Source organism: Fukomys damarensis, unplaced genomic scaffold (assembly GCF_012274545.1).
Source record: "Fukomys damarensis isolate Sample0158 unplaced genomic scaffold, DMR_v1.0_HiC HiC_scaffold_4, whole genome shotgun sequence".
NCBI lineage: Eukaryota > Metazoa > Chordata > Mammalia > Rodentia > Bathyergidae > Fukomys > Fukomys damarensis.
In genome coordinates this window covers 51,299,894-51,318,144 of record NW_022900916.1, presented here as the reverse complement: position 1 = coordinate 51,318,144, position 18,251 = coordinate 51,299,894, and the positions used below count along the sequence as shown (strand labels likewise).

At 32.7% G+C, this 18,251-nt stretch overlaps 1 protein-coding gene across 1 annotated transcript in view; it reads left to right on the top strand.

The window, feature by feature from the left end:
• Foxp2 (forkhead box P2) overlaps nt 1-18,251 on the top strand; it is a 426,522-nt gene that overhangs the window by 263,562 nt on the left and 144,709 nt on the right. Inside the window, exon 5 of the mRNA XM_033758206.1 lies at nt 13,365-13,454. Within this exon, the coding sequence (XP_033614097.1) occupies nt 13,365-13,454 (90 nt within the window). The remainder of the gene's footprint in view (nt 1-13,364; nt 13,455-18,251) is intronic.

The window sequence follows — 18,251 nt, the reverse complement described above, 5'->3', positions numbered from 1 at the left end:
AAAAAAAAAAAAAAAAAAAGCCCAAAACAAAACAAATAAAGAAAAACAGGAAAACATCAGAATATTTGAGATTTGTTTAGGGCAAAAGATCAGAAGACTGCATTATTATATTTGTTTATCATCAGCTATATCTTATTTTATTAAAAAGAACACTTGCATCATATTATAATGTTAGCAACTCCAACTTGCAACATCATATGCTAAATATAAAGAAAATTAAATTCAGTAAGAGCTTCAATAGAAATGGAAATAACCTGAGTCCTTCCCTAGACTGAGTTTACCCAAAATCTCTGAAATCTTTGGAAATTAACCTCCAAGTGTTACACAAAATAAGTACTTCATATACAAATTTGTTCCTCACAATTTACTCTGAAAATAATGTAACCTAAAAATTCAGAATTCCATAATCTTTTTTTTGGTTGGTTTTTTTTTGGGGGGGGTACCAGGGATTGAACTCGGGTCCTTGCACAAAATTTCGTAATCTTAATGTGTTTCTTCTTTCATTCATTTGATAGATATTTGAAAATTACCACAATGCTTCCTTCATCAACAGTTCTTCAGTGACATTTATGTCTGTCTGTTTGTATTGCCCTGTGGGAATAGTACGAGGTAATCAATGGAAAGAAGGAATTTATGCATAGGTCATTAGTGATAAGGATGAGGTCAGGCAGGAACTTGCAATGATGCTGGGATTAGAACTTGGAAATTCTGAGACCTCTTTGGCACCTTTGCCATTTCAGCATGAAGAATATTCTAATTTTGGCTTCCAGGGCTTCTTGTGGTTAAGGACCTCTGGTTCTACTCTGTACTTCTGTACTGGTTGGGCACTCCTGCTTCCTATTGTGAAAAACTAGAATTTGACTGTAGAAGAAACTGTTTTGGTATTCTTGGTGTGGCTTTTTCCAAAATGTGTGCCTTCATTTAGAGTCGTCTGCCATGTCCTTTTCTACCCATGTGTTACCTTGTGAGCATTCTTTCTCACAGGGACTCAACCTGAGTGCCCAACACCCATGCCCCTTCTAAGCTGTTTACTGGAGCTTAGTATTCATGAAAAATAAACAACATCGCCACTGATGACATGCATAATATTTCATCCTTTAAACAAAAAACATAATATAAAAACCCCTCATATGGGAATTTTTACTATGATATATCTTAATCCTTCTTTTTTCCCATTTCCCTCTCTCCCTTCAACCCCTCTTCCCTTCCTTATTTACAAAGCTTTGCTTCCATTTTTCTTCTTTTCTCATTTTTTCCATTTCTTCCTTTCCCCTCACCCCACCCTAGTTCCCCTTCCTATTTGGACATTTTCTTCCTATTTGATGATATCTGGTATACATTTTGGGCTTATTTACACCAGAGAAACAATGTAATATTTACACATGTGTGTTTGATTTATTTCATTGAAAAGTGTGGTCTCAAGTTGCATATATTTACCCAGAAGTGTCTCAAGTTTATCTTTTTATGGCTGAGTAGTACTCTAGTGTATCAAAAAAATCCCCACATTTTCTTTATCAATTCATTGGTTGATTGGAATTTTGGCTCTTTCCAAGATTTAGCTGTTTCAAATTTGGCTCTGTAAACATGAGTGTGCATGTATCACTGTGGCATGTTTTTAATTGTTTCAGGAAGATATCAAGAGGGGGAATAGCTTGGCCAAATCAACCAATAACAAATGCTGGAAGGGGTGTGGAGAAAAAAGGAACACTTCTTCACTGTTGGTGGAAGTGTAGACTGGTACAATCACTGGAAATCAGAGTGGAGATACCTCAAAAAACTAAAATCCTAATGTCTTGGAAATACATTCTGAAACACTTCTAAAATTTCCAGATTTAGCAAAGAAAAATCAAACAAATTCATATTTAACTGAGCATCATTATTTTATGTAGCAACCTTACTACTTCTAACTTCATTAGAAAATAGTGCATAATTACTGTTTGTTAGGAAATGCTATTTTGGGGGGGGTTGGTTGTTGTCAATGAGTAATAAAAATTTTTCTTTAATATTGGCCTCTTCTCTGTAACTAATATCCTGAATCAAGTGCTTACTAACTTCAGAGACATTGTCTTTTAAGGAACATAAAATCCTTTTAATTTTTATTTATTTATTGGTTCCGGGGATTGAACTCGGGTCCCTGTGCTTGCGAGGCAGGGCCACTGAGCTAAACCCCCAGCCCTTAAAATCCTTTTAGAAGCTTATATGCTTAATTTTCTTCATGAAAAATAAGAAAAATAATTTAAATAAAACCTTGGAACTCATTTTATTCTAAATATTATGCTTGCCTGATCCTGGTGTACATGACTCCTAATTTATTTTGTTCTCTTTACACTGAAATTTTTAATTTATCTGAGACTTTTACTATACAAATATCTTTTTTTCTGATATACCTGATTGTCCTTCATGGAAACAGCATGAACCTCAGAGTTAACCAGATATTTGTCATGCAACTTCAGAACTATGTGAAATAGCCTGGGCTCAATACATAATTATTCTGACCCTTAATTTGCACACATAGTAAAGGCAGGTGCTTTCAGAATGAAATGAGATAGTATTTGCAAAGATTTGAATTATACCTAGCACATTATGAACACTAAATAAACATGAACTCTCCTTTCCTCACTTTTTAAAAAACTCAACTCCTGTTGTCCCTGTTTATATGTCCATTTAACCAAATACACCATGCTCTTCATTGTACAGTGATATTAGATGTATTTTTATATTTTGTTCCATACTAAAAAGGGAGGGGTATACTGTACTTGTACATATATGTTCATGTAGATGTGGCAGTTCAGACTGTTAGGGTTTAAATCTAGAATGTCCCCCCCAAACTCCTGCACACTCACAGGCCGGGCTTTTGAAAGGCAATTCATTGTTGAGAGCACTATGCTCCTTCACTAGTGAGATCAGCAGCTATGCCTGCTGTCAAGAGGTGGGGCCTAGTTAGAGATGGGTCACGTGGACCTATCCCAGAAAGGCAGACTCTCCCTAGCTCCTCCCTGCTCCCGGTTTTAATGGATGCAGTTTCAGGGCAGCTTTTCTCTTTGCCAGACCCTCACACCATGCCATTTCTGCCTTGGAGCCATCAGGATGGACAATATGAGCCAAAGTGAACCTCCCATCCTGCAAATCGTGGGTGTTGGATATTTTGTCTCAGCCATGAGGAAAGTGACTAAGACAGTGTTTGAGGAAGGAAAGATGTACATCCTACCATACATTCATAAAATTAAATAGCTTTCTCTCAAATCCCCAGATGAGATTAAAATACAACTTAATCATAGAACATGAAGCTACTAAGTTATTTTTCGTATCATATGAGACATCCTCCTACTTAATCAGACTGCAGTGAACTAAATAAATATTGATATGAACTCTTAGGAATGATATCGCACCAAACCCACTATTTAGCAAAGTCTCTGTAAAACTGAAAACTAGGACTCAGTCTCAAATGACCAGTATCAGACAACTTTGAAGAACTGATAACCACTAAATGAATTGTAGCATTTCAAAAGTCTTCTCTGGGAATAATACCAATTTATATTTAGTTTTTAAAACTCCTTCAAATATATTATCCTCTTACAAATTACCCACATCAATGTTAAATATTATTAACTGCACTTAAAAAATAATAAAATTAAATTTCAACCTGATTAAATTATCCATGTAGTCAACTAAGTAGAGGCAAAAAGTGTCTTCTGAGATCTGTCAAATTGTTACATCATAATTTGTCTCTGAGATGCAAATGAAACCCTTTGCATAGTCATCTATGCCAATAAAACCAGCATCATAGAGAGATTTTTTTTTATTTTGCTGTCTTTTACAAAGAAAGATAATCAGTCCTCAGATCGCACAGTAACATGGCATAAACAATAACTGACTCATTGTCTCTTTCCTGGATATAATTAGAGGTTCCAGGCCCAAGGGCCAGGCTGAAAATGATTGAGTGGCAATGACACCAAAATCTGAGCAGTAGCAGAGCAGGCAGTGCTTTGTGTAGTAGGGGAGAGAACGTTCCAGAAGGTACCCATGTCTTTCCACTTCTTTAGCCTGTCTCAGAGGAAGATGTGTTTCTTCTCCTCACAAGTTTATCACCTTCTTCTGCCTCTTGACTTACTACTTTCTCTTCATTTCTAGGAACTTTCTAAACTCTGCTATCTATTAAAGGTTCTACTCCTTCCTATTTATTGAGCACATTATCAATTTTTTTATCTAAAGCAAGCAATGAACAAAACGTCTCAAATTAGAGTTCCTTTTTACTTTGGTCTGCATGGAATTTCCTAAAGTAGTTGCCTCATGCTGATCATTTCCCCCACTGACACCTCAGTAATTCCCTTGCCATCTAACTTCCTCTGAATAATCTCAGGAAACTGATATCAACTGGATAATATACCAAGTATCAGATCAACGGGAACTTTAGCAGTCCTTAACCTCTTTGAATGTTGGGATATTTAAAAATATAATCTATCTTGTCCTTTAACTGTTCTTTTTTTGCTTTCAACTACATAACATTTGAGATGTAATTTTACATAACATAAAATCTACCTTTTGAAAGTGTACAGTCCTTTTAGTCACTATATATTTCAAAAAGATCTTCATTACCCTAACAATAAACGCTTTATGCATTAGCAGCCACTCTATAGTCTCCTCTCCTTCCAGCCAATAGTCACCATTATCATCGTTTGCCTTTCTGGGTTTGATAATTTAGCATTTTATGGAAATAGAATCACACAATATGTGATCATTTGTAACAGATTTCATTCACACTGAACATATTTTCGAAGTTCATCCTTAGGTATTGCAGCATGCATCAATGCTACCTTCATTTTATGGCCCCAACATCAGTTTTCTTTATCCATTCATCAGTTGATGGACACTTTTGGTTGTTTCCATTTCTTGGCTGTTGTAAATAGTGTTTCAGCAAATATGAGAGTGCAGATGTCTTTTCTTCATAATGACTCCATTTTCTTTGGCTGTACATCCAGTAGTAATATTCCTGGATCATACAGCAGCTCTGTTGTTAACTATTTAAGGATCTCCATTTTATTCCATAATGACTGTAGTAATTTACATTCTCACCAACTATATGCAAGGATTCTCTGTTCTCTGTATCCTCACCATCATGTTTTACCTTTTGTCTTTTTGATCATGGACATTTTTTTTCCTCAAATGAAGTGATACTGTGATTTTGATTTGCATTTCTGTCATACTTAGTGATACCAATCATTTTTTCATACACCTATTGGCAATTCTTATATTTTAAGAAATTTTGATTTAGGTCTCTTGCTCAGATTTCTTTTTGTTTTGCTCTGTTTTGATTGCTGTACTGATGATTAAACCTGGGTCTTTTGCTCACCAGGCAAATACTCCCATTGAGCTACATTCTAGTTGCTTTTTAAAAAATGTTTTTGGAGACGCAATCTCATTATGTTACCCAGGCTGGTCTCAAACTGCTGTTCTCTTGTCACAGCCCCCCAAATAGCTGAATTACAGATGTATGCTACCAGGCCTGGTTTATTTCTCATTTTTTTATAAATAGGTTATTTAGTTTTACTATTGAGTTATTTAAGCACCTTAATCTAGATGCTGAACTCCTTGTCAGATGCGTTATTTGCAAATATTTTCTTTCATTTGGTAGATTGTTTCATTATTTTGATAATTGTATCATTTGCTGAGAGGCTTTTCATTCAGTTTAATTAGTCTTATTTTCATATTTTTGTTTTCTGTGTTTTCAGAGTCTTATCAAAATAATACTTCCTTGTCCCAAAGTACTGAAGTGTTCTCCTTATGTTTTCTTCAAATCATTTCATGTTTTCAGTTACATTTAAGTTTTAATCCATCTAGAGTTGATTTTCATTCTTGGGAATGGACGAGGTCTCATTTCGTACTTCTGCATGTGGCTATCCAATTGTCACCACATCATTTATTGAAGATTCTCCCCTGCTTGTTCTTAGCACCTGTGTCAAAAGTGTTGACTGTATACGTGTGAATTTCCTTCGAAGCTCTCCATTCTGCTTCATCAGCCTGTGCATTCGACTTCTGTTGCGATGCTGTCCTCACAATTCTTTGTCTTCTTTTTCCACTATCTCCTCATCTCTTCTCAAAAACATGTTCCCTAAGTTTGGGACCCTCAATCTTTCTCTTTGTTTTCTTTATCAGCCATTTAGCAATTCCCTTGCCTTAACTATTCACCCATATACTTCTGAAAATCCGTTGTCATCCTTATCAGTCTTTACCTAAAAGCTGAACTACTCACTAGCCACTGGAGAATCTTCTCTTAGATATCCTGCCGGCAGCTAAACAGTCATCATCTTCTCCCAGACCCTCTGTTTTGTAATTACATTTTCCTATTTCTAATATCAACTTAGCTTTTTTCTCAATTCCCTTTTTTTTCAGCTTTAATTGAGTTTATTGGTACATTTTAGGGATACAGTACAGTTACATTCATTGTTGGGATCCTGTACCTCTACATGACAGGTCTTGGTTCTCATTTTTTCCCTTTACCTCTGCCCTCCCTTCACCCCCTCCTCCCCTCCCCATCTACAAACACTTTATTTTCATCTTTTCATTCTCTCACATTTTTTTCTTTTCCCTTTTTACTTAATTCCCTTTGACTTCACATTTTGGAATCATCATAGACTCCTTCTTACACTTTTCCTCCATATCCAGTTTCTCTCTTGCTTATTTTACTTTTATGGTAAGTCTTGAGCTTTGTGTTTTCAGCTAACATTGTTTATGATCTGTTGACATTCAACTAGATGTGCCTTCTTGAACAGTAACTTCTGAAGTTGGAAATAATGACATATCATTCATCCTACTTCAACAAGTATGAAATGCTTGTTGTTTCGTTTATAGGACATACTTAAAGATTTTTAATGACAAGGAATAAGTATGTATTTTTTCCAAATATTTTCCCCATTACTACCTCATTTGCAATCTTACTTCTAAGTTGAAGATGAAATTCTAAACAAACAATTCAGAGTTTATTTTCAGATATTATAGTATAATTTAGTATCATGTACTTTCAGCTAATATTTAATTTACTAGTTGAAATTATATCAGTAATGAATATATCAGTAATGAATCCCCAATCCATATCCAAACAAAAAGATGATATCGGTGTCATAATGAAAAAAGAAGCTATTAAGGTATACAAAAAACAAAAAAGGTGAATTAAAAGTATATTTGGGAAAAATAAAATAACAAATAAAAATAACAGATAATTATATAAATCACTGTAGTTTGGGGGACATATAACAGGAAAAAAAGGTTACAATGTAATTACTTTTAATAAAACTTGTTCCAATGCATCCTTAACTTTCATACCCGAGAACTTAAAAGTTGGGCAGAATTCCTTCATATGTGAATGAGAACGATAATTAATCGTATTATAGATAATATTAGTGGCCTCTGTTTTCCATTAGCAATTCATTGTCAGCAGCAAGGGAAGAGTGAAGAAAACTGATATACAAATAACAGGCTAACTGGTTCGATTTATGGCACAGGGGAATGCCAGCTCTGAGAAAGGGAATGTGTTCACACCATTAAACTGAGTACAAGATTCTAGATCCGATGAAAGCAAAACCTGTCTTAGCCTTTAGTCACCATGAACAGTCTTATTTCATGGAGGGTTTTCTGGAAGGTCTTTTGGGATTGTAGAATGCTACTGAAGTCACTGAGAAGTGAGTTTGATCCTCAGTCTTGAGAACTCTATTATTTCTGAGGATAACTAGGAAATCCGTTCTATCACAGATTCAACACTTTGATCATCTCTTCTTTGGATCTGCTTCATGAATGCTAAGTCAAAACACCGTGGCATGTGAGTGGTAAATAAGAAGCTTAGCATGTAATGACTCACTCTTCTTATAAAATAAGAAAATAAATAACCCGAGCTTCTCAATTTGGCTTCCAAAGTGATATACATTATAAATACACTAGCCACATATTTATGCTTTAACTTTATGTAAGATATACTCTAAAAACAATTATTTTAAAAAATATTTTCTAATTATCTTTTTTTTTCCCCCAACAGACTTATCTAATTATATATCAGCCATGATGAAATGAAGGGTCAATAGCTACAGATACATAATTTCCCTTTGATAGATTGCTGTTTGAAAATAGGTTATGACAATTAGATGATTAATTTTCTTCTATTAAATAACATTATGAGACTTCAGATTGCATTTATCAGTATATTCTCTTTAGCGGGAACATAATAGGAAGAAAACCCAAACAGAATAGAAATTCACATCCTTTGTGAAAGAATCTCAACATGCTTTTTATCAGCCACTCCTAGGAAAATAATTAGGAAATGAAGTTGTTTGGAAACTTATTTTATGTTCAGAATTCACAATAACATGCTAAAGACATGTGAAAGGGTCAAATATATATGAATATGAAGAGCAGAACCCTGATGTGCTGTTGGAATTTTTTTTTTTTTTGGTTCTGGTTATCTGCAAAATGTACCCCCCTTGTGAGCATAACTAGGGAGTGCCTGTACAAACATTCTCGTTTCGCCTGTTCCACATAATCGTTTCTTGTATCATATTTCTTCTGACCTCGCTATCTGAAACCAATTATAGGAGATCCATTTGGGCTGCATCTATTTTCATAAGAAGCCTAGGCAGCAGTGTTTTTCTCAGAGATGAATATCAACATCAAATATGCTTCTGAGTGCTTTGTTATTTATGTTTCAGAGAGATTTTGTAGCCTTCAGCTCTCAAGAATGTGTCACGCTGTGCTGTTTATACATTGAAGATATTAATGGGCGTAGATGTCATTTTTCATTTTAATGTCTCAAATGCAACAGGCTGATAGGTTAAGCATTCCTATTTTTATGGGGAGAGATATGAGTGATGTATGTTTTTTTCCCAAATATACATATATTTACTTTGAAAAAAAAGTTATTTATAAATCTTTGCATTCTCAACATTTTTGGTTTTACTGGATGTTTCCAAACAAATCTCAAATAATTTGATTTCTGGTGAAAGTTTTCAGTGTTTTTCAGAATAAAAGCAAGGGTCTGACAGGTTGTAGAAATTTTTCACCCTGAATTAATTCTCACAGTGACCTTCTCAGTAGAATTACTTTTTTTGTGAAGTTTCTCACTAGCATAACATTAATACTACTATAAAACATTCATGGTTAAAATTTGCTTTTTTTACAAAAGTTTATTTTGTTTACAATTACAATGTAACTGTCAGCAATGATGTTTTCAATCACTATTTTACAGCAAAATGCATTAATTGCTAAAAAACAAGTGCACTCCCACATTTCTGCTGCTAATTTATCTGTATCTTTAGTCTGATCTCAATATTTTTTACTTTATTTAGTTCATGTGTGCAGTACATAATGATTGCATTCACTGTAGGGGACCAGTACATGCACATACATCTCAGTTTCCTTCTTCCCCTCCTCCACCCACTATTATTTTTCCAGCATCAGATTCATTTACAGATCTGTATTTTATTAGACCTTATGCAGTGAATTACCATATATACAAATTGAAAAACAGACAGACTACTGGGCCGAAGAACATATAAAATATGTAAGACAATTATGAAAATATCCTATCTTAGTATTCTTTAGCTTTACCAAAACAAGATAACTGCACTAAGTAAAATATTCCCATAATTAAAAACAAATGCATTTTTGGAAACTATATGTAGTATGGTTGCCTTAGCATTTTCTTTCTTATTGTTCATTTGAATTAGTCTCGTAATTTTTTTAAGGGAAGTTTTTTTAAAAAACTTTTGCTTTTTGTTCTATATTAATTTGGTGAGAAAGACAATGATATAAATAGCTAGTGACACAGAATTTATACATAGCCCTTAAATTTATCTTTTCTATTTGTCAGAGTGACAAGTAATTTTCAAATTAATATTTTATGTAATTTGATGTCTCCTAGCTTCTATTGACAAATTCAACTGAAATTTTTCATTTTTTGAGTAGGTAATATAATAAATTCCCAAGATAAACTAAACACCTCTGAATAGTTGTTTATTGAAATTCAATCCAAATGTGTTAACCAGTAGAACAGAAATTAAAATGTCATCTCATGCATGGAGTTAGAATGTAAACTGCCACAGATTTCTACTTAGGAGCTTTAAATAATCCTGTCTTTTGCAATTATTTTATCCTCCTTCCCCTTTTGTGTATTATGGCAATCTCAACTGTTACCAAAAATGTATAATCAAGCAGTTTCTTTTCATAAATGTGTGTATATGATGATCTTCAAGTATTTTAAAGATAATTCTACAATTCTAAGTGTCTGCCTTCTAGTTTCTTACTATCTCTATTCATTGATTTATTTATATTTTAGGTCTCATATAGGAGACATTATGTATATATAACTATCTCTGATTTATTTTGCGTAGCATGATGAAAATGATTAAGACATATTATATACATATGCACCATTGCATAAACAAATACCAATATTTTGTAATGCAAATGTACAGGAAGGACAGAAGGAAGGAAGGAAGGAGGGAGGGAGGGGAAGAGAGGGAGGGGGAACAGTATATGTGTATATATGCATGACACCAATAAAGATATTTTCATCTAGGAACAAATATAACTATATTTGCATGTAAAAACTTAAGTGCTTGAAACATAGAAGCATACTTCATCCAAATATCTTGAGGCTCTTCATCGTTATTATTATTTTAATAGTAATGTAGGTGTATGTTTTTGAATAGTGAAATTTTTATAAGCATGTATATGTATATATTCAAGTGTTTTTCTAAAGGCCTCAGGCATTCACATGTCCACTGGATTACTTGAAATAAACGAATATAGTACACACATGAAAAGAACACAGTCCTAGATTCGGGAAACAGAAACCTGAGGGTTTTATTTTTATCAGTTTTTGCATTGTCACTTTAGTCAAGTTATTAAAGTGTTGACTAATTGTGTATAAAACAAGAAAGTGGGGGCAGACAATGTCTAAAGTATTACAGCTCAAGAACTCTGTAATTCTGTTAGTAATGATGTATCAGAAAGTCGGCTATTGTAGGATTTGAAAGGGGTAGCAGTTATTAGTAGAATATGTAGAGAGAGCCAGGTTAAAGATGATGTGGACATTTATCCATAGAAAGAGTATATATATATATTTTTTTTCTTGATAGTTGTTAAATTCAATTCATAAAAAAGATTATATTATTTTCCTCTTTAGTCCTATCACGTACTATCCTTCCCTGGAAATTTACTCACCGTAATTGCATGACTCCTGACACAGAGTAGAGATAGTATGGTACACTGGAATGTACTCAGGCCTGGAAGCTGTGAGACTTTGAAAACAGCACTCATAAATTGTTCTGTGACCTTGAACAAAGCAACTGATGATGCTAGTCCTTATTTTCCTCATTTGTTTAAATGAGGAAGTCATTAAATGATTTCTAAGATTGCTTTTAATCTTAGTCATTCACGAGTCCAAGATTCCAAATGTATTCCTTAGAATCCTTTCTTATAATACCTGACGAGTTTTCAGTAAAGCTAAAACTTTATAAGTGTATATGTAAAATGAACTATGAACTCAAAAGGAGAAGACAAATTTTTTTTAAATAACTGATATATGGATTTTGACTTCTACAGGGAAAACAATTGGTTGTTTTTTTGTTTTGTTTTAGTTTTTAAATTGACGCAGTGTAGCTTACTCCCTAGGAATTTCTATTTGAGAAATAGCACTTATTATTTTAGAAGTTATAGTTAAGGAAAGTATATATCACTGAAGATATTAAATGAAATTTTCAATGAGTTTTGTGACAATAATTATCAAATATGCTTTTTTTTTTCCAAACTGAATTTTATTATAAATTGCCTGAGTTCACTGTCATGTGCCACATTCGGAAATAGCTTGACTTGTAATTACTTGAGAAGTTTAAAAAACAAAAGGGAAATGATTGGTGAGTGAGTGTGTCTCCGAATGGAAAAAGTGTGCTTTGCAAACTGTGCCAGATCCTGCGGTGGGAAGACAAATCAATGTTGTTAGGAAATGGTTCGAGCGCATTCAGTTTGTTTACTTTGGTTTCTATGTCTGCCTGCCTTCTCACAAAACTTGCTTGGAGCCAGACTGTAGCAGCCCTCTCTCTGTCTTTTCATAATTGATCAGGGGATGACTGCCTTCCCTGAGGGTTAAGACGTGGCAACTTTTTCTGTTTGCTCAGCATCTCAATGCAGTAGTTCAAACATTGTTCACACCAGCTGGCAGTGTAATGCCATATGCACATCTTGTCAAAGCAACTGTTGTCATGGATACTAGAAACTCTCTTAAAAACAGATCATTGATTCCGATCGAAATTGTACTTTTTATCAGCTGAGAATCTTAATTATTATAGAAGAATATTGACCTAACAAGTTTTTCCCATTATGGAAAAATTTATCTTGTATGCTAAAACAGTGAGTAACAAAGTGAGGTGTTTATTTGAGTTTTATGTGTTGAAAGATCTCATCACTAGTATTCATTGAACTCAGTTGTTGAGAGAAAATAAAATTTTAAATAGAGACTGTCAAAGTTTTTTTTTAAAGTTTATATTGCTATCTCTACCACAATTGGCAATGTGTTTGTGTTATAGCACTAGTTTTTACAAGAGAACTTCATATAGCATATTTACTAAGCTGCCCCTCCTCCTAAATGAAAGGCTTATATTAGTTTCTTATGTTAAGTTTTATTTTCCTAACTGGGTAAGAAAACATAAAAATAAATGAAAACATCTTCTATTTTGATTGGTATTCTGTCACACATAGAAACAAACCTGATTGGTTGAGTGGTAATTTCTTTGTTCTCTGATTTTGCTAAGAATGCAAATGAAAACCACTCAATTTTATTTGGCATTAAAACTGCACTTTATTTTGTCAAAGGAGAGGTTTCCCCTTGAATTGTAAGTACAAAAAATGTTTTTAATCTTTAGTGAAAATCCTTATTAATTCACTTTCAAGATAATCTGATGTTGATTTGTCAAATTTAATTACAGCTTCCGGTAACACTTGAAGTCTACTGCTTTTGCTTCAAAATTGTAATATGAAAATGCAAATGAATGATAATTTGAAAGGGAGTGGGCATTTCAGTTGAACACTTAAAAGACAAGTTCCTTGTGGGAATGAGGTTATTGATGCAGTTTATGATTTTTTTTTCTTCTTTACACACACTAAACAAATTAAATTTATCTCCTGTAGGATTACATGAGTCTCTGTGATTTTGAATAATGTTGTATGTGTGTGAGTGTGTGTATGTATATATATATATATATATTAAAATTTTCAGCACATTAAAAGAAAAGGGAAATTAGGGTTCTTGTGAATGTTAACTAGGGTAACTGATAATTTAACTTGAAACAAAATACTTAGACATTATCCCTTTTTACTTCTAGGCTCTTCAGGCAGCAAGACAACTTCTTTTACAGCAGCAAACAAGTGGACTGAAATCTCCTAAAAGCAGTGATAAACAGAGACCACTGCAGGTTAGTAAAGGACTCCTATCCTTGAGATTTTATTTTTTTAAAAAGTTCATAATAACAACAGATGTGCAGATGCAACTATAAATACACACATAATTATTACATTTACTTATATAGGTAATTTTAATTCCAGAGAGAAGAATTCATCTTATCTTAATTTTAGAAAAGAGAAAAAATTCTATTAGCACAGATTTTAAAAGTTTTTAAGTCTACTCCTTGCAAAAACTATGTAGGAACCAAATACATAGCATACATTAGTACACATAAGTTAAATAATTTCCTATGAAATTCCCTTGTGGGATTTTAGTGAGATTTTATGCATACATAGGTAAAAATGTAAAATTCTTCCTTAAAAGCAAAGTCATGGTAAAATGGTGTGGAAGGAAACAAAGGAGTCTTAGATAACCTTCTGCAGTTGTATCCAAGTGACAAATGCCGAAAATTTCCATGTTTGCCAAAAAAACTGTTTGAGTTTGCCAAGGAGTTATTGCTGTTGCTACAGTTATAAAAACACATTCTGGATTTGTTGTCCCTACTCACTCTGTTTGTCCTGTGAAACTGCTAGTGTGTATGTCTTTTAAAGTAACTTTTTGTTACATAATATAACAACTGTTTTATAGTCTTCTCAACCAAAATATGTAGGCTATTTTCTTGGGGGAGGGATAGTATTTAAGGTGAATGTTTAAAATGTTTGGAAAGTAGAATCCTGAAACATCTCTCAGTGTTCCTCAGCTTTGTTGCAAGATAAGCAACACTTTTTCCTGAATTTTATGTCATGTCCATGTCTAATAAGGCAAATTTAGGAGTTTGTTTTTTTTAAGTAATCTCTTGTTTCTGTATTTTACTAGAGCAGCCTTTAAAAAATGGCCTACCTATCCTATTTTCATTTTATGTATACTTGTACTTATTAGTAACTAAGTCTTACATTATGGCCTTCTAAAGTTTAGTTTATGACAAAGAATCATAGGACTACTGAGCCATGCAACCCACAAATTACTTATTACCTAAAACAGGATTAAATTATGGTTAATTAAATTTCAGATGAGAGTGTTGTTTTCCTGGGAACCAAATGATATGTTGGGGTGGGTGGGAAGCAAAGGGACTAGAGGATAAGAGGTATTTCAGGAGTCTAAAGTAAATGCCTGCCATGATTACAAATGAAAGTTTTCTTGAATCTGCTTGAATCTAAGCTCCTTTTTAATGTTGTTATCTTTTAAAATAAATTCTACATTCTTTTGTTTAGTCAGTAAATCTGCTGTGCTACTTTTTTCATCACCATATTCCTCCCCAAGTTATAATGGTGAGTGTAGTATTTCTGAAGTTATCTCATTCCTAGAGCCTCTCCATGCATTTACAGAACAGGAAATTTTACATAGTAAAAGTTAGGCAAGACAGCAAATGAATGTTGATCTTCATTATTGCTTCAGATACGGGTTTCTGTTTTCTTGCTGGTGAAGAAAAGGAGATTTAGGTGCTGGCAATATAAACCATACATAGGAAAGTTATCATTTTAAATGTCTGAAGAATACTATTGAATTAATTATTTTAACATATTTCGTGACAAAATAGAGAAATTCTCAGCTCTTTTTTTCCTCTGCAAAGCTAAGGAGAAGTTTCTTTATTTCTTGTTACCAAGGTTATCTCTAGAAATAATAGCTGGGCTTTACATTTTTTATTTTCTTTTTGTTGCTGTTGTGCTGGAAGTCAAGATTTGATACTTTAATTAGCATATAAGTTTTCTTAAAAATGCTCACATTAATGTAGGAATACTAACTTCTCTAAAAGAAAAGAAGTCTTTATGTACCAATTATTTTACAAATAAATGTTGAGCGTAAGTCCTCCGTTTTGGTATTTCAGCATGAAAGGGTGATTAGAAACATTATAAATACATTTTAAAAATTGCAGTTTCTCACTATACTTCAAAAACCTTCATCGTGTCACTTGTATGTAGTGTTTTGCGATGCATATTAATCTAAATGTATTTCTATTGTATACATTATAAAACTGTAGCATTTTCATTTTACTTGTAATTTTCATGTGATTTCTATTTATATCATAGAAACGAGAAGTTAGCTTATATATATGAAAATTTAGAAATAATTAAGGAATACTTATTCACCAAAATATACACTACAATTTATGTAATATAAACTTAACATATTTATTACTCCATAGTATTTGATAAGCTTAGCAGAAACTGTATTAACATTCTAACCAAAATCTAACAGCACTTCATAGTAGCTTACATATCTACTGTCAAAGAAGATTATTAGGTCTTAACCTTGCATCTGCAAATACTATTTTGCATCAGTTGTACTATTTGCCACTTGTGTTTAAGAAGTGGAATATTTCATTTAAAATTTTAATCATTAAAGTGAAATTTACATATTTGGAAGTTTTCTGATATGATTCTCTGAGTCTACTTTTTTTTTCTGATAAGTAAAAGTTTAACCAAACTTTTATAATAGCATTGGCATAGATCATCCTCTAAATCTCTAAAAGATAATTGAAAATGGTTCAGAATCTGCATTTGCAAGGCAAGATATTTGGTATTAATAGATATGGTTCTTACCATGCCAGGTATAATATTTTTAGAAGATCAAAAGAGGTACTTTATATTTTTATTTTAAAATACACTTCTGATAGACAACTATTTTATAAAGTTTGAAAGAATGTTGACTTTAAAAAACTGTTTTGATGGCTCAAGTCACAAGAACAATATTTAGTTGCTTGCTAACATTCTCCAGAATTTCTTTTAAATGTTAGAAAGTAGTGGTCAAATTTGAGGTGTGACATGACATAAAGTCTATTTCTAACAGATCAGTATTTATAGACTTTTTTCCAATTACATTTGGGGGGGTTGTACTACAGATGGCCTAGATACTAGCACATCAAATGCAAATTAGAAAGAAAAAATATCAAATCAGACAAACTTGAACATTTCATTTTCACATATAGTTATTTGGGTATATGTATTTTAAACATGCTTACATGTTCTTTTTATTATGTGGAATAGCACCTGAATATGTCCATTAGTGCAATGATTAGGGAGATATTGGTGAATAATGTATAAAGGTTGACATACAGAGAGGAGCTGATATTAATCAGAATATTAGTTCTTTATAATATTACTGAGTAACCAGAAAATATACTCTAGTATTAACAGCAGAAAATGGTCTTTAATTTTAATTAAGTTCTATTTGTTTCTACTCTAGCATTTCCTAGACATGATATATGAGGAAAGTTAGCCAAAGAGGATACCTAATATTTTCAATTCTGAAGCTAATTTCCAAATTAAAAAGAGTGCACACACAGATTACAGATGTACATGCACACTTCCAAAATCTGTAAATTAATTTTTGTAAAATACATTATCAATTTTCTAGCCTATGACAAATATACTTAATTTAGTTTAGATATGAAAATTGGTCGCATTATTGTTCTTGTTACATTTACAGCCATGAGACAGACTTGTGGTTCTTCAACAGCTGTGCAGAGCAGAGCCGTAATTTAAGGTAAATGCATCGCTTTGCTGTCTTAGATGAATATTAGTATTTAGCATTATAATCACTTCCTTCACTAGAGGCAAAAGCTCAATAAAACTACCTTTTACAGTAGATAATAAAAACTATACAAATGTTATAGTTTTGTCTAAATAATACAAGAATGGAATAGTAGAAAGAAAAGTGGAGTGAACATGGGAGTTCTATTCTGACTCTGCTACCAAATATCATATAAGAATGAGGAAATCACTTCACATCTTTAAAATGGAGACACTGAGCTAATTGATGCACTAGATCTAAAATTTCATACTTAAAAGATTTTTGTTTTTGTTTTGAAATGACAGGCATCTGGTTTTTCAGGATTAGTCATATCTGGTTGGATATTAATTTATAACCTAAGAATTATGAGTTTTAAATTTACAAAGGACAAACAAAACAAGTTTTGGACTTAAATTGCATATATATATATATATATAAGCATATAATTTTGCACATCTACATAAAGAAGTATTATATTTCTATTTATATACTTTTGTAACCTCATTTAAACATATGGTGATATAATGCAACGTAGCATCATTTCTGTCTTCTTCTTTGTTCTTGAATATTACAGTTAGCGTCATCAGACAAAGCTAAAGATTCTGTAGTATTCAGAGAGCCCAAGATTTTGTATACAGGTTAAAAATCAAGAATAAGATATAAAATTTTATAATTTTGAAATTAATAAGACATTCTACTGGAAATAATAACTTCAGGCTAAAGGATCAGTCATCACTGATCATCATAAAATTCCTTTTTGGGGGGGTATTGGGGATCGAACTCGAGTCTTTGTCCTTGGAAGGCAGGCGGTGGCACCACTGAGCTAAATACCCAACCCCATAAAATTCCATTTCTGATTAAAAATTCTTATCATTACTTTCTCATGGATCAGAATTAAAGAAAAGCTAAAGCGCATTAATTTTCTAAATACTTAAAATAACATTATCAGGAAGTTTATGGTATAGATTCAAGTAGGACAAATCTATTATAATGTAGAAAATTCAGATTTTTTAAATGAATCTCTTTGTTTATATTTTCTCTGTATCAAAACTTTAGAGGTGAGTCTAATACAAATTTTTAACCATAAAATTTAAAAAGAGTTTACGCTCTACGGACAGATCAGGCCTTGTGCATGCTGGTTTTTCTGTTCCTATGAAGAGCATTTCTAAAAAGCAGGACTAAATTGGCAAATTTACCTGAATGTCTTAGAATAAGATCTTCCAATTGTTGTGTTATTTACACCCCTGACCAGCTGTTT